The sequence below is a fragment of the Bombina bombina genome, chromosome 6, assembly GCF_027579735.1.
Source record: "Bombina bombina isolate aBomBom1 chromosome 6, aBomBom1.pri, whole genome shotgun sequence".
In the NCBI taxonomy this organism is placed as follows: Eukaryota; Metazoa; Chordata; class Amphibia; order Anura; family Bombinatoridae; genus Bombina; species Bombina bombina.
The window spans coordinates 480,604,101-480,627,114 of NC_069504.1; the positions used below are offsets into that span (position 1 = coordinate 480,604,101).

Here is a 23,014-nt window from a genome sequence, read left to right on the forward strand (position 1 = left end):
AGGAGCTCTTCAGGACGGATCGGTGAACCTGGTATGGTGAAGATAAGGTAGGAAGATCTTCAGGGGCTTAGTGTTAGGTTTATTTAAGGGGGGTTTGGGTTAGATTAGGGGTATGTGGGTGGTGGGTTGTAATGTTGGGGGGGGGGGTATTGTATGGGGGTTTTTTTACAGGCAAAAGAGCTGAATTCTTTGGGGAATGCCCCGCAAAGGGCCCTGTTCAGGGCTGGTAAGGTAAAAGAGCTTTGAACTGTAGTAATTTAGAATAGGGTAGGGCATTTTTTATTTTGGGGGTCTTTGTTATTTTATTAGGGGGCTTAGAGTAGGTGTAATTAGTTTAAAATTGTTGTAATATTTTTCTTATGTTTGTAAATATTTTTTTATTTTTTGTAACTTAGTTCTTTTTTATTTTTTGTACTTTAGTTAGTTTATTTCATTGTAGTTATTGGTAGGAATTGTATTTAATTTATTTATTGATAGTGTAGTGTTAGGTTTAATTGTAGGTAATTGTAGGTATTTTATTTAATTAATTTAATGATAGTATAGTGTTAGGTTTAATTGTAATTTAGGTTAGGCTTAGGATTTTACAGGTAATTTTGTAATTATTTTAACTAGGTAACTATTAAATAGTTCTTAACTATTTAATAGCTATTGTACCAGGTTAAAATAAATACAAAGTTACCTGTAAAATAAATATTAATCCTAAAATAGCTATAATATAATTATAATTTATATTGTAGCTATATTAGGATTTATTTTACAGGTAAGTATTTAGCTTTAAATAGGAATAATTTATTTAATAAGAGATAATTAATTTTGTTAGATGTAAATTATATTTAATTTAGGGGGGTGTTAGTGTTAGGGTTAGACTTAGCTTTAGGGGTTAATACATTTATTAGAATAGCGGTGAGCTCCAGTCGGCAGATTAGGGGTTAATAAGTGTAGGCAGGTGGAAGCGACGTTGAGGGGGGCAGATTAGGGGTTAATAAATATAATATAGGGGTCGGCGGTGTTAGGGGCAGCAGATTAGGGGTACATAAGGATAACGTAGGTGGCGGCGCTTTGCGGTCGGCAGATTAGGGGTTAATTATTGTAGGTAGCTGGCTGCGACGTTGTGGGGGGCAGATTAGGGGTTAATAAATATAATATAGGGGTCGGCGGTGTTAGGGGCAGCAGATTAGGGGTACATAAGGATAACGTAGGTGGCGGCGCTTTGCGGTCGGCAGATTAGGGGTTAATAAGTGTAGGTAGGTGGAGGCGACGTTGTGGGGGGCATGTTAGGGGTTAATAAATATAATACAGGGGTCGGCTGTGTTAGGGGCAGCAGATTAGGGGTACATAAGGATAACGTAGATGGCGGTCGGCAGATTAGGGGTTAAAAAAATTTATTCGAGTGTCAGCGATGTGGGGGGACCTCGGTTTAGGGGTACATAGGTAGTTTATGGGTGTTAGTGTACTTTAGAGCACAGTAGTTAAGAGCTTTATAAACCGGCGTTAGCCCAGAAAGCTCTTAACTACTGACTTTTTTCCAGCGGGTGGAGTTTTGTCGTTAGATGTCTAACGCTCACTTCAGACACGACTCTAAATACCGGAGTTAGAAAGATCCCATTGAAAAGATAGGATACGCAATTTACGTAAGGGGATCTGCGGTATGGAAAAGTCGCGGCTGAAAAGTGAGCATTAGACCCTATTTTGAGTGACTCCAAATACCGGCGGTAGCCTAAAACCAGCGTTAGGAGCCTCTAACGCTGGTTTTCACGGCTAACGCCAAACTCCAAATATAGGCCTAAATGTATTCTTTATTCTCTGCATTGACCTGTACCTTAAAAATACCAGGTGTGTCACTAAAATATATATTCAAAGGAGATTCCCCTTGAGTAATATTACTCACACAATATGGAAAGCCTTTTCATTGATGAACAATGAAGCTTGTGACTTACTGGCAGGGAAAATAGTCATTTACATTATAAATTTTATTTTTAAAAAGATATTAATGGAAAAGTCTGGACTTTGGAATGCAAGATATGGTAATTTGTACCTGCATATTTAGTAAAACACTAAGATTGTCTATAAAGTAAAAATTACAGTTAGCAAAGTTGTTATCATCAGTAACAATCATACTGGAAAAGTTAGGGAAAAATGAACATACAGTATATGCATACCTTCTTCAGAATGATGTCTATATATCCAGCAATAAGCTGAGATATTTGCTCCCCTTCTGTAGTCTGGACAGAGTAATAACTCTCCTGGTACTCTCCAAAATCCTAATATACAAAAAAAGAAAAGAAAAGAAAAGCAGAAACATACTGAATATAACACTGTTAAATGTAAATATAAGAGGAGCTATCGGAAAAGTTTCATATATATATACATACATATATATATATATATATATATATATATATATATATATATATATATATATATATATATATATATATATATATATATATATATATACACACACACACACACATATATATGTATACATACATATATATGTGTGTGTGTATATGTATACATACATATACACACACACACACACACATATATATATATATGTATACATACATATACACATATCTATCTATCTATCTATCTATATATATATATATATATTTATTTTTATATATATATATATATATATATATATACATACACACACACACACACCCTGACACACACAGTGCATATATATATATATATATATATATAAGCAGAAGAGAGAGAACAGAAGCCCTGAGATAGAACAAAAGCTAGAATAACTTCCATGCCTGTTCATTTCTATCGCAACTCAGGGTGCGCGTTCTTTTAGCACACTATGCCTTTTCACAGAGAAAAATATCCTGTAGCATATCAGTCTGATCCTGCCCAATGACGAAATACCAGGAAATTCTTCTCTGAACAAGAGAAACAACCACCCCAGACGATCGTTTGGGCCTTCTATATATACACGCACGCACATACCCCCCCACACAGTGCATATATATATATACGTACACACACACACACACACACACACATACACACACACTTATTTAATTCATTTTATTTTTGGGGCTGTTTTCTATAGGTTTAACAAACGTGTCTTGATGTAGTGTATACCAATGTGAAGCTTTTAGGAGAGGCAGCCCAGCGTTTAACAGTTGTCAGAGGCCATTCTTGTAACACTTCCTTGGTTCTCTCATCTACCCGCATCACAGAGTCCTTGGTGATACCCAGGAGACGTGGTACCAGTTTGTTTTTGCTCTTCATTTTCTCCTAAAAAAAAAAGAAGAATCCAGGTTACATAACTTCCACTGCTTTTCATCCAAGGTAGTTATTCATGAAACTTCATTACTAAAATATCCTGTTTACATAGTGTAGCCCTTCAATGCCTAAGGACCCTGCACAGATGCACAGATGCACATATTTTACATGATCCCAACCACAAACAATTACATGTTTCAATATACTAAAAATAATAGGCATGCCATAGATGTATATCTCCATATACACTGAAATGTGTTGTGAAATCACATTTTACAGCCATGGTAATTCACTTCCTTTGTAATTACTGAGACGTCAGCACAAAACACAGACAGAAAATCAGTACACATCTGACTGGAGGGAAAGTGTCTGAGCTGAACAATCAGATGTTAACGAAGACGATAATTAGGTAAGAAAACACTCAAACAAATGAAAGATGGAAATGAGCATAAGGGCATTGAAGTTAAAAAGAATGTGCAGAGCAAAGATATTTTATTAAACCACTGTATAGACTACTTATTGAAGATAGAAAAAAGGAAATTTATGCTTACCTGATAAATTTGTTTCTTTTTAGACACGATGAGTCTGCGGATTTCATCCTTACTTGTGGGATTACACCTCCTGGTCAGCAGGAGGCGGCAAAGAGCACCACAGCAGAGCTGTATATATAGCTCCTCCCTTCCCTCCCACTCCAGTCATTCGACTGAAGTTAGGAAGAGAAAGGAAAAGCCAAGGTGCAGAGGTGTCTGAAGTTTAACAAATAAATAACCTGTCTCATAGAACAGGGCGGGCCGTGGACTCATCATGTCTAAAAAGAAACAAATTTATCAAGTAAGCATAAATTTCCTTTTCTTTTTAAAGACACGATGAGTCCACGGATTTCATCCTTACTTGTGGGATACAATACCAAAGCTAGAGTACACGGATGAAAAGGGAGGGACAAGACAGGGAACCTAAACGGAAGGCACCACTGCTTAAAGAACCCAACTCCCAAAAACAGCCTCAGCTGAGACAAAAGTATCAAATTTGTAAAGTAGAAAAAATGTGAAGAGAGGACCAGGTTGCAGCCATGCAAACGTGGTCTACAGAAGCTTCATTCTTGGATGTCCACGAGGAGGCAACATCACTAGGGGAATGGGCCATAACTCTTACAGGAGGCTGCTGTTCAGCAGTCTCACATGCAAAATGGATGATACTCTTCAGCCAAAAAGAAAGAGAGGTAGCCGTAGCTTTCTGACCCTTACGGCTTCCAGAGAAAATGACAAATAAGACGAATGACTAAGTCCACAGTCGCTTGTAAATAAAATATTAAAGCACAGACCACGTCCAAATTGCGCAAAAGACCTTCCCTTTGAGAAGAAGGAATAGGACACAAAGAAAGAACAACAATCTCCTGATTAAAGTTCCTGTTTGAAACAACCTTAGGAAGGAACCCTAGGTTAGTACGTAAAACTACCTTATCTGAATGAAAAATAAGATAAGGACAAGCGTGTTGTAATGCTGAAAGTTCAGACACTCTTCGAGCTGAAGAAAATGCAACAAGAAATAAAACTTCAAGAACTAAATTCAGACTCCATGGAGGAGTAATGGGTTTGAAACACAGGCCTGATTCCAACCAAAGCCTGACAAAAGGATTGAACGTCTTGGACCTCCGCCAGACGTTTGCATACAAATAGATAAGGCAGAAATCTGACCCTTTAGGAAACTTGTCCCCAATCCTACTTGGAGAAAAGAAAAAATTCTGGAAAACCGAACACTACTCCATGAGTAGCTCTTGGATTCACACCAATAAAGAAATTTACACCATATCTTATGGTAAATCCTTCTAGTCACAGGCTTACGAGCCCGGATCATGGTCCCCATGACCGAATCAGAAAACCCCTGTGCAGAGAAAGTAGGCTTGGGTGAATAAAGGACCCTCAAATGAGAAGGCCGTTCCTCAACTGAAGTTTTCAAGGTGGCAGTGACAACATTACCACCAGATCTGCAAACCAAATCCTGAGAGGTCCCGCAGGAGCCATGAAGAGCACTGGTGCCCTCTCCTGTTTGATTCAAGCAATGACTCGAGAAAGAAGCGCAAAAACAGAGGAAATAGGTATGCAAGACTGAACAACCAAGTAATCGCCAGAGCATCTATCAGTTCTGCCTGGGGATCCCTGGACTTCGACCCCAATCTCAAAAATTTGGCATTCTGTCGAGAACCAAAAGGTCTAATTCCGGCTGACCCCACCTGAGAAGCAGGCTGGAGAACACTTCCGGATGAAGATCCCAAACAGCTTGTGAGCGCACAGTCAAGGAGCAAATAGCTGCAGCTGGTTTCAAACTGCAAACCCTCCGCTTGCTAGACAGCGAAGCTAACCTTCAGGCTACCACAGCTGGCTGTCCTGGAGGAAAGATCTGCCTGTTCAGAAAATCTGCCTCCCAGATGTCCATCCCTGGGATGTGGATCGTTAACAGACAACAAGAAAAGGCCTCTGCCCACTGAATTAAGTTGGTTTTCCAACTGAAACCTGATAAGTTGAAACAAAGTCAACTGTGAACAGGTCAAAAAGGCATTAAATATCGCTCTTAGCTCCAGGATGTCTATAGGAATCCAAATATATTCGAGAAGACAAATCTGAATAACCTCCGTTCCATTACCTAAACATATAGAACTGCAAAGGTCAATAATGAAGCCGAGCAAACGGGACAAAGCCCACTGCTGAACCATCAGCCCTAATACCTCCATGATACTAAGACACTGATGGCCAAGGAGTGGACTGAAGAACTAGACAAGTATCAAAAATCCTTGCCATCTAGACTTCTTTCAGAAAAGTCTTCATCAATAAAGAAGCTATTATGGTTCAAAATTACCCCTGTATATGGGATTAAAGAACTCTCATCCAAATTAACCTTTCCACCGTGAAGTCCTAGGAAGTAAAACGACAGTTCCGTGTGGAATCTAGCTAGTTGAAAATGTGGCGTCTGGAATAGGATGTGGTCCAGATAAGATGCCACTGCAATTACTCACAAGCGAAATTCCGCCCACAGAAATACCAGAATATTTGTATTAATACAAACTTTTAGAAACTTTGGATGATCCCAGAGGACGGGAACAAGTAGGAACACGTCCTGTTAGCTACCGTTGCCCAGGGCTAAAGAAAAAATTAAACAAATAGTTTCCATCTTGAAGGACGGTACCCCAAGAAGCTTGTTTAGACTTCTGAGATCTAAAATGTTTCAATACTTAGATCTCCAAAACATCTCAACCCAAGTCTGAACGAAGGAGGACTGTCCCCTATACGATCCGGTTCCTGATCGGGACATGCCCGTCAAGCTGTCCTTATTCAACAGCAGGCTCAATGAAATGTATCTCCATATAGGTTTAGTCTCCTTCTGATTGAAAACAGAAGGAAAAAAACACTTCTCTCAAAATGTAAAAAAAAAATAACAAAAACTGCTCCGTCGTCCCTTTTTGTCGGATAGTTTCTCTTGTCCTACGAGAAAAAAGAAACTCGAAACATTGTCTCCCAAACTGATAACTCGAAGGGAGACATTCATGCACATACATCGTATGGAATAGACCCTTAAAATTCGTATCATAGAGTCTAAAATTGTACAACTATCCTTCTATGGGAATAGAAAATCTTATAGCTAAGGTGGAAAAGGCTTCTTCCCCTGGGAACTGTTTTCCAAGCCTCCTTGAAGGAAAGTACTTAAAAAAATGAATTACCATCTGAGATCTGAATCTTCCCTTTAGCTCTGAGGGAAGAGACATTCGGAAAAACGTATTCACTGATGCACCCATGTCCTTTTGCCCAACCCGCAACATGAGGAAAAAAATGGCAAAGTAACTCCAAAAGGAGATTGAGATAAAGCCCAGAACACTGCCTTTAAGGGCTATAACATTGGGACACTTGAGGAGCGATTAGTGGCATAAATTGAATCTCATCAATAGATTCTTGAGCCATGTCTGCTTTAAAAAGGAAGTTGATTCAGAAAAAACTATCGGAAGAACCTCTGGTTGTTGTTTATTAAACATATAAACAGTTACAATCCATTATTGCATATTCAAAACAGAAACAATGTCACCGTAGTAGTAAACCTTTATTAAAACTTTAACCATAGAAAAGATTGTACTGTGACTTTAAATGTTAAAATGTCACACATATTTCTCCATGTAGAAAAAAAGTCGTCCTGAGTAGCTAGAACCTCCTTAAGTAACAGACGGAGGTATACCAGCTTAAACCTGACAGATACAACTTCAGTATCAGCAGGAGGAATTACACTGTCAGAAGCTCAGATTTTATCCTCAGATGCTACCGAAATATCCTTTCCCTCACATCTGAGAGGGAACCTTGAGATAGTAACAACTGTGACAGGAACCTCGCTCACTGAATGGTTAGATTTCCTCTTGCGCCTTCCTGCAGCATGGGAAAAGCCGATAACACACTGGCGACTGCTTCGCACTAGTGGGAAACGATGTCTTGCAAAATGACTCCAGGGGAGTCTTGGAGGAAATGCAGGGCACTGAAATAACGGACGCTAAAATATATATATATATATATATATATATTTATTTTTTATTTATTTATTTTTTATTTTATATATATAGGACACTTAAGGAGAAGGCTGCGGATATAAAAAACTTTTGTCCGAATGTTTCATGCAACAATCAAGACAATGTTGGCTCTAATAAAAAATCTTATCTCTGAAGTGCAACTGTACGCACATATGAGACAGAAAGGATATTACAATAGTATAAAGGGCATAAATGGAAAAAACATCCTTATTCACATGTTAATCCATAAAATTGAACACCATACCAGAGGTACTGTGTCTTTATATACCAAAGGAAAACACCCAAATGTTATTATAACTTAATCCATTAACATTGGATATACTGGGTGTGAAGGACATAAATAGTATGTAACATCCCTATTCACCCTTGAAATGTGTTAGTCGCATCCTACAGCAAAAGCCATGGTCCGCAGAGAGCGTCTAAAGCATCAGAGGGATCTCAGTGTTAAAAGGTATCAGTCAGGAGAAGGGTACAAAAGAATTTCCAAGGCATTAGATACACCATGGAACACAGTGAAGACAGTCATGAAGTGAAGAAAATATGGTGCAACAGTGACATTACCAAGAACTGGATGTCCCTCCAAAATTGATGAAAAGACGAGAAGAAAACTGGTCTGTGAGGCTGCCAAGAGGCCTACAGCAACATTAAAGGAGCTGCAGGAATATCTGGCAAGTACTGGCTGTGTTGTACATGTGACAACAATCGCCCGTATTCTTCTTATGTCTGGGCTATGGGGTAGAGTGGCAAGACGGAAGCCTTTTCTTACAAAAAAAAAAATTCAAGTCCGGCTAAATTTTGCAAAAACACATCTAAAGTTTCCCAAAAGCATGTTGCAAAAGGTGTTCTGGTCTGATGAAACCAAAGTGCGTAGAACAAACTGCTTCTAACACAGCAGTGGAATAAAGGCGCGCAAACATGCCGCGCAACATAGCTCCGCCCATCGTGGGCGGAACAAGCTAAAAACTCCTGGGCGACTAAAATGTAAAAATGGAGCCGCCGGGACCATGAGCCCATACCAACACTTAATAAGCAAACCTCCCGACAGTTATAACATATAACATAACGTCCTGGGGAGTAAAAAATGCCCTCAATCATGCGACACACCTAACATGCGGACTAACATAAGAAAAAACAAACCTCCCGACAGTTATAGCATATTACAATACCGTCCAGGGGAGTAAGAATGTCCTCAAGCAGGCGACACACCTTACATGCTGACTAACATAAGAAAAAGCAAACTTCCCGACAGTTATAGCATATTACAATAACGTCCAGGGGAGTAAGAATGTCCTCAAGCATGCTACACACCTTACATGCGATGTGGTCTACCACAGAAGGCTTACTAGTGTAAATAAAGCCGTAGTTAGAAGCTAGTATAAACGAGAGCCTCTTCTCCACGTCCTTTCATTGCCTGCAAGTACTGCCCAATAACATGTCCTCCCACCTAGGGATATTGTTATCCAGTGTCCCTTAATAAATAAAAGTGCCAATCTTTCTGTGAGCGTGTCCCCAGAAATAAAAATCAGCACTTACCTCAAGTTGCTGCCCGGCAGTGAGGTAACCCACCCGGCTTGCGAGGTCCTCATTTTCTCCTCACATTGGCCTGTGGAAATAAAAAGTACTGAGTATATCTCTTCCCTCAGACTTTTACAAGCAGGGCAGCATCAGTATGGGAGGCGCAGTGAGAATTATGTCCCACAAGTTCCCATTGCTTTAAAGCCACCAAATGCTCTACTGTAGAGACTGATCTGGTCTAGGCTACACCCCAGAACAAAGCAGCACACTCTGGCACTACTTTTAAAAACAATAAACTCTTGATTGACTCTTTACCTCTTCCTATCACTAACACAGGCAAAGAGAATGACTGGGATGGGAGGGAAGGGAGGAGCTATATATACAGCTCTGCTGTGGTGCTCTTTGCCTCCTCCTGCTGACAAGGAGGCGTAATCCCACAAGTAAGGATGAAATCCATGGACTCATTGTGTCTTAAAAAAGAAAAATACTCTCTATTTTAGTGGCAAGTGAAGTCATTGAGGGTGTTAAAGGGACAGTCAAGTCCAAATTTTTTTTTCATGATTTAGATAGGGCATGTCATTTTTTTTTAAATATATTTATTCATTTTTATTTAGCAAGTAAAACAGTGAAAATTTGTCGTTACAATTATATTTCTTACAAGTGATATTACTTTGAGCCACAAGGCTGTAAGAGCTGCTGGATCAGCACGTGTTATATAGCCTTTTCACTGTGAATGTCCATAGTAAGCTTCTTTTAACTTAACTATTAACAAGAAAAAAATAAAAATTAAATCAAAAACAAACATAATAACAGAACCGAATCTCATTGTAGATGGGTGTAAAGCTCAATAGTTCATCACTTTTATATTACTGTGTCAAACTGACGTTGCATAATCATAGGCTCATTTGCAGAATGATCTTCAAAGGTAAAGGGCATGGGGGAGGGCGGAGGGGAGACTGTGGAATAACCCATTTCAGGATATCTTCTGTCTATGTGCTAACTCCCTCAAGTCACGCTAGAGTCTTGAGAAAAACTCCTTATGTTACACTGTCAGAAAAAATGTGCAAAAATTGTACCTTTAGGGGTACAACAGCTTGTCACTGGGGCATTACCCTCAAAGGTACACCTGTTGTACCCTTTAAAATGGGTACAAATTGGTACCCTTGCAGATTGTACCTTTCAAAGGCAAATATGTACCTTTGGTGACTAGATTGGACCTCAGTCCTATGGTACCATATTGTGCCTTTAAAAGATGGTGCAAATTGGGCCTTTTAAGGGTACTGCCCCAGTGACAAGCCCTTAGTACCTCACAATGGCAAATTTATACTCAACACAGCATAGTAGTGATGTGCAGTTGATGAACGAATCGTTCATTTGAACTGGTTCTTTTTACTGAACTGATTCGTTTGTAACAGTTCAGTTCCACAGGCAGCATGTAATATGATCCTAGAGTGAGGTCTCTGTTATAACTCTGGTTCTGCTATGAGACCTCACTCTAGGATCATAATACATGCTGTTGAATCAGTGTACTGCATCAGTGTACTGTGTACTGTTAACTCGGTGATTCATTAGCAACTGAGTGATTCATAGCAGAACCAGAGTTATAACACAGTTGCTAATGAATCACTGAGTTAACAGTACACTGATTCAACAGCATTATATCATCCTAGGCTAGAGTGAGCATTGCAAATTAACCCTAAGGACCCCCTGTTAAATAAATAATGCTTTAATAAAATAGTGTCAACTTATTTTAAAGAACATAAATAAGTGTAATAACAAGAAAAAAATGCACTTACATATTTACTTAACTTAAACAATACTTTATTCTATCTTGATACACCAATGCAATTTTAAACAATTTACTTCTAATATATATATATATATATATATATATATATATATATATATATATATATATATATATATATATATATATATATTAGAAGTAAATTGTTTAAAATTGCATTGGTGTATCAAGATAGAATAAAGTATTGTTTAAGTTAAGTAAATATGTAAGTGTATATGTAAGTAAATATGTAAGTGTATATGTAAGGATACTTAGAGAACAAAACTATATATATATATATATATATATATATATATATATATATATATATATATATATATATATATATATATATATATATATATTGTTTTGTTTTGTTCTCTAAGTATCCTTAAGAGTGTCAAGCTGAACTGAAGCAACTAGCAGCAGCAGAGAGCAGTACAGACACAGTGACTCAGGACTCATTCTAAATGATTCAGAATCGCTGGGTCTGTACTGAATCTGCAATTCTTCTGCTCTGCCCCTCAAGCGCATCATGTGATCAGTAGGTGAACTGATGAATCGGTTCATGAACCGGTTCAGTTAATCGAACTGTCCGAAATGAACCGATTCATCAGGATGAACCGAACTTCACATCACTACAGCATAGTACAAATGTTGTTCCATTGAATTTTTTATATAACATTCAACTATGCATTCATTTAATGTGTACTTTTTCAGGCAGAATTACAATAGCCACACGGCAGCTTTAAATAAAGTTTGCATACTTAATTGTAGCCATTCCAAAGACTGCTACAGGACCACCTAATTGAGCCAGGCTAAACAACCAGTTCCAAAAAGAACTACTCTGTACTAGACTCTAAAAATACCCCATTTAATTTAGGGTAACATGCCACATAAAACATAAATATATAGAAAACATATAGAAAACAACATAATTATAAAATATAACTCTAACGAAAAGAAGGAGGATTCGGGGGAGGGATAAACGATAAAACTCACAACCATACATTGAATTGTCACTCTATGCAAAATATATGCAAACGAGTATATTTCCTCAGTACACATTTTGGTGATGAACCTTCTACCAATAGATGGAGCTGTGTTACACATGTCAAGAAACTTTCAACCAACAGATGGCGCTATGGCGTGTTCCACAATGTCCATGTATGTGACTGGGGAACGGTTGCAATTTTATTTTATTTTTTTAAAAAACAGGTTCTTAAACAGCTCTTGTTTATTTTATAGAGTTTAAAACATTTTTTTCTTTGTAATTTAAGTTAATACATTTGCTTTATGTTTAAGAGTTAATATCTTGATGCTCTAAATATAAACATTAAAATGTTAAATGCTTGTTTGCTATTTAGAACCAGCAACACAGTATCATTGACTATATGGGTTATTAAGTATTTTTTTTGCTTTGCCCACTTCTGGCATATTACCAACAACAATTGAACATAATTATTTTGCTGTACAACATGTATGTTGCATTCATTTTGGGTCACTGACAATTATGTGAATATGAATAATTGAGCTGTACAAATGACATGGACTTGCAGGGTTTGGCAGCCTTGAACCACCCATCCCCCTCAACCTTTTAGTCACACAAGTGATTGTACCTTTTTGGGGGGATTAAATGGTACAGACATGGACCATTTGACAATTGGAAACATATTTGTACCTTATTTACTGCTAAATGGTACATATTTGTTCCTTAAGGTGTAATTATGATCCATTGAGGGTACAAGCACAGCAGTTGTATCCTAAGTGTTCACAAACGGACCCCAACCGTACCCTTTTTTCTGACAGTGTAGGAGGTAACTTGTGTTGTATGTCCTCACACAAATTTTAGGTCATGGAAAAATGATAGATTGTTGGATTTTTTATTTTTTTATTTTTTTTTAAATGATTTTTATTGAGGGTTTTTCAAAATGACAACAGAAAAAAACCATGACATACACATATTACAAAACATAACAGTGATTGTCCTAACAACAATATGACAGGAGAAGAAAACATAACATGAATGTCAAAATATATCTGAAACCCTCCTTTTATGTTTTTTATAGGATACTGTGAGCAGCTATTATTCCAGGCTATAGTGGTAAAAGACGCTCTAAAAGAGCGCTGTAGCTACTAGATAGACCCAATTTATTATGAACTAATTTGTCATATAATTGAATATTTCTCATTGTTAAGGGCAGGGTCATAATATCAAGATCAAAATAAAGAGCAAGGGGGAAATTAGGGAAATGTCAGCGGGTAAGCACCGCTTATACAAAAATTTTTTCTGTGAAATCATATTATTACATACTTAAGTTATTTGAGGAAAATGATAGGGATAGCAATGTAACTAGCTATGGTCAACAACAATGGGGGGGGCGGAAGACCATAGAGATGTTAATTGACTATGTCAATTGTTTATTATAATATAAAACGTGGCGTGCAAGACTAAGCTATACGGTAGTTAAGTGTAAGTCATAATGCGCATCGAGAAAGAGCAGGTATAGCTCCAGCCTGGTTAGGATGAGGCCTATATTATATTATTAGAGCATTAATGCAGTATCTCCCCTCAGGGATAATGTCACCATTGGACAGAGACGGTTGAGGGATGGTGGATATGACCCGCTCACAGATACAGAGCGGGAAAGGAGGAGGGGAGATACAGTCGGTAGAGTGATGTCATGGGAACTAGTGGCTCTGTAAGACAGAAACCCGGGAATAGTATAGTAGTTAAAAAGTAAAAATATCGCTAGAAGTCATAAGAATAATAGGGTGGAGAGGATACTCAAACCTGGTCCTTAAGAGAGATAAATGTATTAGGCTTCAGAATATTTCAATCAATCTGGCACCTTTATAGTAAAATACATTATAGGTTTGTTATATTTACCTGGAATTATCCTAATACAAAATAAGTCTTCTTGCAATAGAAAGGTGGGACACAGGTTGGGCGTTTCTGTATATCAGGTATAGGACATCATTATATATCTGTATGTATATATAATTAGACTCACCAAGAACTCTAGGCTGCCTAGTTTTTTGAATGCCAAGAATTAAACAATCACCTTCCATACAGTATCATGTTCATTTGGTATAAATATAATATGTTAACACAAGGGGGGTATTCTTTATTCTTTGTATAGTGTTGAGACAGTAAATCCATAAGGAAATTGTGCATCTCTCTACACACCAACTTAGCAAAAACCTATGACTTTAGACATAAAGTATATAATCAAGATTTAGATGGACTTAGAAGAAGTAGAAAATAGCTAAACAGTTGTATAATATTACGGCCATAATCTAACCATGGTAGTGTAAAGCAACATGTGGCATGATAGATTTTACGACAGTAGCATACATGACCAGTTTTGCCGAAAATTAACTAGTGCATGAAATAATGGACAGTGGTGTCTATTATACATTGAGGTCCAATGACTACCAAACAGACCATTATTGACCTGCAGCATATAGTATACAAAAAGAGGGAATGAGAAGAGAGATCAGGTCCCCTTACTAATAGAAGGACGTGTGTATTATAAGCTGCACTGAATGCTGCGTGTCTTTCTAAATTTTATTAGTAAAGACTAAACCTACCTAGCATAGGAGCCCCAGTTTGCAGGTTACTAGCAATAAGGTTACAGCCTCTATGTAGTATTCAGTATCATCTCAGATATACATAAGTTAATATATAACAACGCAGTGTTAAAGGAGCTGACATTAAACTAATGTACAATAGCTAGATAATATAATACAGCAAAGTTTTTTATCACATATACCAAATGGGGCTACAGTATATGAGAAGGCACCATTGACTTGTTTAGCTCTAAAACCGTATGTTAGTGATACATTATCAGTCACACAAAATCAATACTGCTTAATATGACATTCTGCTATATATATGACCTTTTATGTAACTAGTTAATATAGCAGTATAACCAGTTTAGTGCTAGCACCAATGTTACTGGACATTTATGGGTAATAGCGCCGTCCTGAACAATGCCATACATGTAGATAATGCATATAATTGCAGTGCAATGAAAAGTTCCACTGTAGAAACATATATTTAAAACTAACATATAAATGGTTTCAGCTAGTGCAGAAAAATTAGACCATAACACAGGAGAATTAAACAAGGTAGAATACTGATAGGGAATAAAAACTATGATGAACTTTTAAGCTAGAAAATAAGGTCAGTACAATATGCATAACAAAACAGGGTAGGTGCCATATTAAAGTATATATCAAAATATAAAGACTCACAGGGGTTTTTGGAACATTTCAAACACCTAAGCCAATATGCTCTTCGGTGTAGTAAATGTATAGGTACATTTGAGAAAAACCCCGCTGTCCTGAAGGCAAATTAAATATAGAATGTATATGGAAGTGTAAAGAACATCAATATCAACATCAAACAAAATATTATGAACTGGCACTATACACCATAGCATTTGGGGTCTAAATAGTATCAGTCCTGCTGTGTAAATATAAACCATATACATGGCGTACTAAGGTTCACTTGTTGGAGAGCAGTGAAATTAAATAAGCAATATTAGATCATACAACTGGTGAGATGAGGCATAGCAGAGTTGAGTAATGTCTACCAGGACCACATAATGTCCCGACCAATATACTTAGGAGTTTGCAGGAAGCAATGTTAATACAAACAGACAGCAATCTGCATCATGGAGGGCTGCCTTGTTAAAGTTAATGCCAGTGTCACACAGTAGATAAGCTAGGAGTTGGGGATAATAAGCCTATGCCAGTTCTGAAGCGTAGCCAGCAGGTCACACACAGGGCAGAAGGCGATTCAGCCAATTCCCTTTCTAATGTGGTCTGCAGAGAGAGCGATGGCAAGTAGGAGCTCTGAATAATACAGCAAGTGCGATATCCGGATCATGGCCGCTAGCTGATGGCTTGCCCCAGCCTTTTGTAGTAGTGTATTGTACACAAATTCAAAAGAAGTGAAATACTCACTACAGAGAACATCGCTCTCACATCGCTGAAGGCTCCTGTTACACTGCTCCAACTCAGGTACATAATTACACTGGGGCATCGGGGAGCTACGAGCACCTTCCCATAGATGATACAAAGCGCCCAAATAAGGTACACTATGAAGGCTGCGTGATTTCACTCCTCCTGGGTCCGCCATCGGCAGGCTTAACTTTGCGGCCTCAGTCTCTTCTAGATCCGGTGAGTTGCAGCAGGTATCCGACGCTCTCGTGTTAACTTGTGATCCGTCGAGATTTGACCTGGGGTCTTGCTCACACACTCCTGCCCAAGCATTAGCTACTGCTGAAGGTATAGAATTATTCCGCGTGTGTAGGGGAATCAGACTCGTTGTCTCCGTGACTCCTGGATCACTGCCGCCATTTTTGCCATGTAAGGGGTGAATTTGTTCAAGTAGCAGTACAACTGCCAGGCTAAGCTCAGAGAAGTGCTTCTCCAAGATCCCACAAACTCTGTCTTCGAATTTGCACAGTGCAGCCTCCGGATCCATGTATACAATATTAGAAAGATACTGCTTCGTAAATAATAGCAGAGATCTTGGCTTTGTAATCCAGTTCGTTGCTGAAGGCCTCAAAACGCAGTTTCACTAAGATAGTTTCCACAGTCCATTAATCCATAGTCAATTCCTTAAGGAACTGGCAGATGTGTTTGTATTCACTCACTATGTGTTTGGACAGTTTAAATAATCACAAAATTGAATGTTTGGCCATTTTTAGTCAGTTTGATTAGGAGAGCTCCAGGTCCACACGTCTGCTCTCTTAGCTGTCAGGCTCCGCCCCCTCAGATTGTTGGATTTAAAATATCCATATTCCTCTAGTACTAGGGTGTCAGCCATATGAGTGAACCAATTACTAATCAAGGGGCACGTTTGAGATTTCCACAATCTGGCTATTAAGGATCTGGCAGAATTTAGTGTCAATTGGATTAGTTGAAGTCTCAATTTACATTTGCATGGGGGTAGGAGGTTTAGTAGAGCCGCTGTTGGCTCAAGTTTGAAATGTTCCTCTTGTCCCATTATAATTTTAATGTTATTCTGAATAATATTCCAAAAAAGTTTTAATTTGGGGCATTCCCACCAAATACAGTATGCATTAGGGTTCATTTTCTCCCACATCCTCTCCAGCAAAGCTCTGAAGAAGAAGGAAAAATGCTTTTCAGTCTAGCAGATGTAAGATACCACCTGGTAAGGAGTTTGTAATTTAGGGCATGTCATATTAAACAACTTTCCAATGTACTTTTATCACCAATTTTGCTTTGTTTTTTTGTTATTCTTAGATGAAAGCTAAACCTAGGAGGTTCATATGCTAATTTCTTAGACCTTGAAGGCCGCCTCTAATCTGACAGTTTTTCACCACTAGAGGGCGTTAGTTCATGTGTTTCATATAGATAACATTGAGCTCACGCATTTGAATTTACCTAGGAGTGAGCACTGATTAGCTAAAATGCAAGTCTGTCAAAAGAACTGAAATAAGGGGGCAGTTTGCAGAGGCTTAGATAGAAGATAATCAGAGGTAAAAAGTGAATTAATATAACTGTGTTGGTTATGCAAAACTGGGGAATTGGTAATAAAGGAATTATCTATCTTTTTAATAAAAAAACAATTCTGGTGTTGACTGTCCCTTTAATAGAGAGTATTTCCTGGCACAATATTCAACACTGGAAAGATTTATAACCACTGGTTACATTAATCAATAGAATATTTACACTGCAGTTATACTGATCAACATGAGAAACAATGGGGAGCAGATAAATGTAGAGGTGACATGAATGAACAGGAGGAATTAAGATTAGGTGTTCTATGAGTTACATTGAAAAATTATGAGCTAGGAGGAGTTACATAAAAATGGAGTTTTAGAGAGAAGCTTACATGAAGCAAAAAGTGGATTTACAGGAATGGTTTATATAAAGAAATTGGAAGTGTTATGGGCGAACTATATTAAATAAAGAAGATTCACACCTTAGCAAAAAGCTGCTGTACAGGGTATGGCACGGTAGCTTTGGTACCCAACGACAACTGATGTACTGTGTGTCAGCTGTTTGAAGGACCGCAGAGAAGTGGTTCTCACCCACAGTGGCTAGACACCGCTATGTGAGGTATCACAGATATAGACCCTTGGAGCCAACCCCAGACAAGCAATCAATGGGACAGCATGTCACAACAATTGTATGCCCATCACTGCCACAATCAAGTGCTTTCACCTAATTTTTTCTGCTGTAGTGGCTGTAAACCAGAGAACTCTGTATAAGATATGCAAATGCATGTTTTGGCTATACACAGTCATGGAAAAAAAAGCGTCAAATTATGTATATTCTATTTGCATATCTTACCCACAGTTATCTAGTTCACGTTTTTATCTCAACATGATTTAAATTAATATTGCTTTTGCCCTGGAAAAAACTTCACTTATTAGCAAATCAAACCTATCTTCTGTTTATAAGGACTAGCAAGTTCAAAACAGCTGAGAGTCAGGGTTGTCCTGTTGGCTGGGGCCTTCCTTGAAGTTTCAGAGGAACAGGTGGCACAATTTGGGCAGTTAGGCTATAAAAAATGAGCAATGGAGCCATTGAACATGTCTAAAAATCCTCTTCCAGAACTGTGCACAGCTGCAATTAGAGGACTTCTAATTAACATAAACTATGACAAACCCATACCTCTCTAGTAATCCTAAATAAAGGAGATCATAAATACAATTTTAGGACCATTTGTCCTATGACTGCACAGGTTTTGTGTAAATAATATCAGTGAGAAATCCAACATTTGTAAAAGGTAAATACATTTTTTGATATGATCAATTGTGGCATATATCTCACGGCAAACCGGTGGCATGAAATGCAAAAAATGTGCATAGATCATAGGGTTGTTTTGATGATCGCTGTTGAGGATTTGGGCAAATGATAGTTACCCCATTGCACCATTTTAGAACATGATAAACAAAGCTGCAGATACAGACCTTATAATTATCAAAACTAATGAAAATGATATGATGTTTGGTCTTAGTTGACTCACAGGACGTCAATGAACAAATTCTAAGATTTTTCTCGACAGTTGTTTAGCTACAGGTTTTTGTGGAATGTGATGATAAAAGATAGGAAGCAATTACATTACAATGTGACAAGGACCAATGCTACACACATCAAAGAGTTTTCAGGATATACTATAATATGGGGATAATGTGTCTTACAATAGGAATCATCTATACATTTACAGAACAAACATGCGTCATTGTTTATAAATAAAGTAGATAAAGTGACACATTGCAGCTGGTGACAGGAACAAACATAATATACAACTTGAGGAGTAATATATGAGATTGCTAGAAGAGTTATGATGAATAGGATACAAGCACTATTTACATATCTCTTTGATCTCCACTGGCACTAAAGGCATTACCTGCTGGTATTTCATGCATCATAATACAGATTAACCTTTCCCATTCCCCAGCCTGAATCTATCAGCTTCCTGCCATTAATCAGAGCAGACAAGGATATCACTACAGTATACACCAACAAAGCTACAAGCTCATGTCGGGCTGATATAATGGTTTATTTTCCAAATATTCAAGTGTTATGGTGAAACTGTGATGAATACAACACATCATTCTTTTATGGGATTCACTAACAAACATCTCAATCGTGCATATGTTTTTGTTTTACCTTCACCAGGAAGAATGAAACGCCATACGTTCGCAGAGAGCGCGCCAGCTTCACATACTTCACTTTGGCTTCTATTTCTGTCATTTCTCCACAGTTTTTATGCTCCTTTAAATAAAAGAGTGACAATTTGGTTTAAAACTAAACAGATCAGCTTATTAAGGATCATGTCATGGTGAATTGATTTTAAATTGTTGCGGTTGCGTTATGCAGCGTGTCAACGGACAGAGAAAAATAATTAGTGGAAATAATAAAGTAACTTGCTGCACTTCTAGGACAAAGAATAAGTCATTGGAAGTTAAGGTTGTACCTGAAATAGCTTCTTCTCTGATCCTCTTTGTTTAATGTACTCTTTGGGCAGAAACTCTTTTAGACTGGAAGAATTAAGAAAGGCACAAATAAGCATGGTTTTGATATCCAGTTTTCATTTTAAATTTTCCTTCACAAATATTAACAGAGCAACTTTTTTTTTTAAATATATGTGCATGAATGGTTAAGATGTGTAATGGATAAGAGGCAGAGATACAAAATATTCTACCAATATAAAAATGTATTCATTAAATATTTACGTATTTTAGACTCCGCGTACAGCATGAAAACCCTCTGCTTCACCATCTCTCTAAGATTGGTGACTGCGTTTATATGCCTGGTCATTGGCTTATCAATGTGTTCTGCTAGTTTACAGCAGTGCATTGCAGCTCCTTCAACAAAGGATACCAAGAGAATGAAGCAAAATTGATAACAGAAGTAAATTGTAAAGTTGTTTAAAATATATAATCTATTTGAATAATTAAATAAAAAAATTGGGTTTCACGTCCCTTTAATGTATTATCATTATATTTAAAAAAATAAATTGCACAATCTCAACACTTAACAGAAATGATGCCAAAATGATAAACAAATTATACAAACAATACTGAAAATCAAGGTACCACATACTAAAAAATAGCAACTATAATGCTACACGTTCCTAGTAATGGCCTAAGGAAAATACTCTCAATATATTGAATTCACTTGAGGTGGTACTTCATCCGATAAGGAAACAAGATAAATTTGGTAGATTTTCTATATTGCTGTCTATAAGAAAAGCCTGTTTTAGTGAGCTAAAATGCTATCAAGGTCCTGTTTATGTTTACATTGTGTTAACTAAATAAAGATCCAACAAACCTTGCAGTAATGAACAGTAGTTATCACAAATTGTACCAGTTCCTAATATATTAGAATTAAAAAAGCTATAAGGCTGCCAATTAAAGGGACACTAAACCAAAAATACTCCATTTAGATTAAGATAGAAGTAAATTGGAAAGTTGTTTAAAATTGTTTGCTCTATTATATTATTTGCTTAGTTCACCTGGAATCCTTTGTTGAACAGCATATCTAGGTAGGCACAGGAGCTCAGAGCTAGCTGCAGATTGGTGACTGTGTTTATATGCCTTGTCATTGGCTTATCAATGTGTTCTGCTAGTTTAAAGCAGTGCATTGCAGCTCCTTCAACAAAGGATACCAGGAGAATGAAGCAAAATTGATAACAGAAGTAAATTGTAAAGTTGTTTAAAATATATGATCTATTTGAATAATTAAATAAAAAATGTGGGTTTCACGTCCCTTCAATGTATTATCATTATATTTCAAAAAATAAATTGCACAATCTCAGCACTTAACAGAAATTATGCCAAAATGATAAACAAATTATACAAACAATACTGAAAATATACTAAGTAAAAGCTTTAAAAACATAATTTATGCTTACCTGATAAATTCCTTTCTTCTGTAGTGTGATCAGTCCACGGGTCATCATTACTTCTGGGATATTACTCCTCCCCAACAGGAAGTGCAAGAGGATTCACCCAGCAGAGCTGCATATAGCTCCTCCCCTCTACGTCACTCCCAGTCATTCGACCAAGGACCAACGAGAAAGGAAAAGCCAAGGGTGAAGTGGTGACTGGAGTATAAATTAAAAAATATTTACCTGCCTTAAAAACAGGGCGGGCCGTGGACTGATCACACTACAGAAGAAAGGAATTTATCAGGTAAGCATAAATTATGTTTTCTTCTGTTAAGTGTGATCAGTCCACGGGTCATCATTACTTCTGGGATACCAATACCAAAGCAAAAGTACACGGATGACGGGAGGGATAGGCAGGCTCTTTATACAGAAGGAACCACTGCCTGAAGAACCTTTCTCCCAAAAATAGCCTCCGATGAAGCAAAAGTGTCAAATTTGTAAAATTTGGAAAAAGTATGAAGCGAAGACCAAGTTGCAGCCTTGCAAATCTGTTCAACAGAGGCCTCATTCTTGAAGGCCCAAGTGGAAACCACAGCTCTAGTAGAATGAGCTGTAATTCTTTCAGGAGGCTGCTGTCCAGCAGTCTCATAAGCTAAACGAATTATGCTACGAAGCCAAAAAGAAAGAGAGGTAGCGGAAGCTTTTTGACCTCTCCTCTGCCCAGAGTAAATGACAAACAGAGAAGACGTTTGTCGAAATTCCTTAGTTGCCTGTAAGTAAAATTTTAGAGCACGGACTACATCCAGGTTGTGCAGTAGACGTTCCTTCTTTGAAGAAGGATTTGGGCATAAAGAAGGAACAACAATCTCTTGATTGATATTCCTGTTAGTAACTACCTTAGGTAAGAACCCAGGTTTAGTACGCAGGACTACCTTATCCAAATGAAAAATCAAATAAGGAGAATCACAATGTAAGGCTGATAATTCAGAGACTCTTCGAGCCGAGGAAATAGCCATTAAAAATAGAACTTTCCAAGATAACAACTTTATATCAATGGAATGAAGGGGTTCAAACGGAACGCCCTGTAAAACATTAAGAACAAGGTTTAAACTCCATGGTGGAGCAACAGTTTTAAACACAGGCTTAATCCTGGCCAAAGCCTGACAAAAAGCCTGGACGTCAGGAACTTCTGACAGACGTTTGTGTAACAGAATGGACAGAGCTGAGATCTGTCCCTTTAATGAACTAGCAGATAAACCCTTTTCTAAACCTTCTTGTAGAAAAGACAATATCCTAGGAATCCTAACCTTACTCCAAGAGTAACCTTTGGATTCACACCAATATAGGTATTTACGCCATATCTTATGGTAAATCTTTCTGGTAACAGGTTTCCTAGCCTGTATTAAGGTATCAATAACTGACTCAGAAAACCCACGTCTTGATAAAATCAAGCGTTCAATTTCCAAGCAGTCAGCTTCAGAGAAGTTAGATTTTGATGTTTGAAGGGACCCTGTATCAGAAG

General features: G+C 37.6%; 1 protein-coding gene across 2 annotated transcripts in view; it reads right to left on the reverse strand.

Annotated features, from left to right (window-relative positions):
- Positions 1-23,014, reverse strand: part of TLN2 (talin 2) — a 637,355-nt gene that overhangs the window by 276,573 nt on the left and 337,768 nt on the right. For both annotated transcript variants that reach the window (XM_053717305.1, XM_053717304.1), the window contains exons 9-12: positions 20,077-20,140; positions 19,770-19,874; positions 3,103-3,258; positions 2,160-2,261 (exon numbers count right to left, since the gene is read on the reverse strand). In XM_053717305.1, coding sequence (XP_053573280.1) covers positions 2,160-2,261; positions 3,103-3,258; positions 19,770-19,874; positions 20,077-20,140 — 427 coding nt within the window. The remainder of the gene's footprint in view (positions 1-2,159; positions 2,262-3,102; positions 3,259-19,769; positions 19,875-20,076; positions 20,141-23,014) is intronic.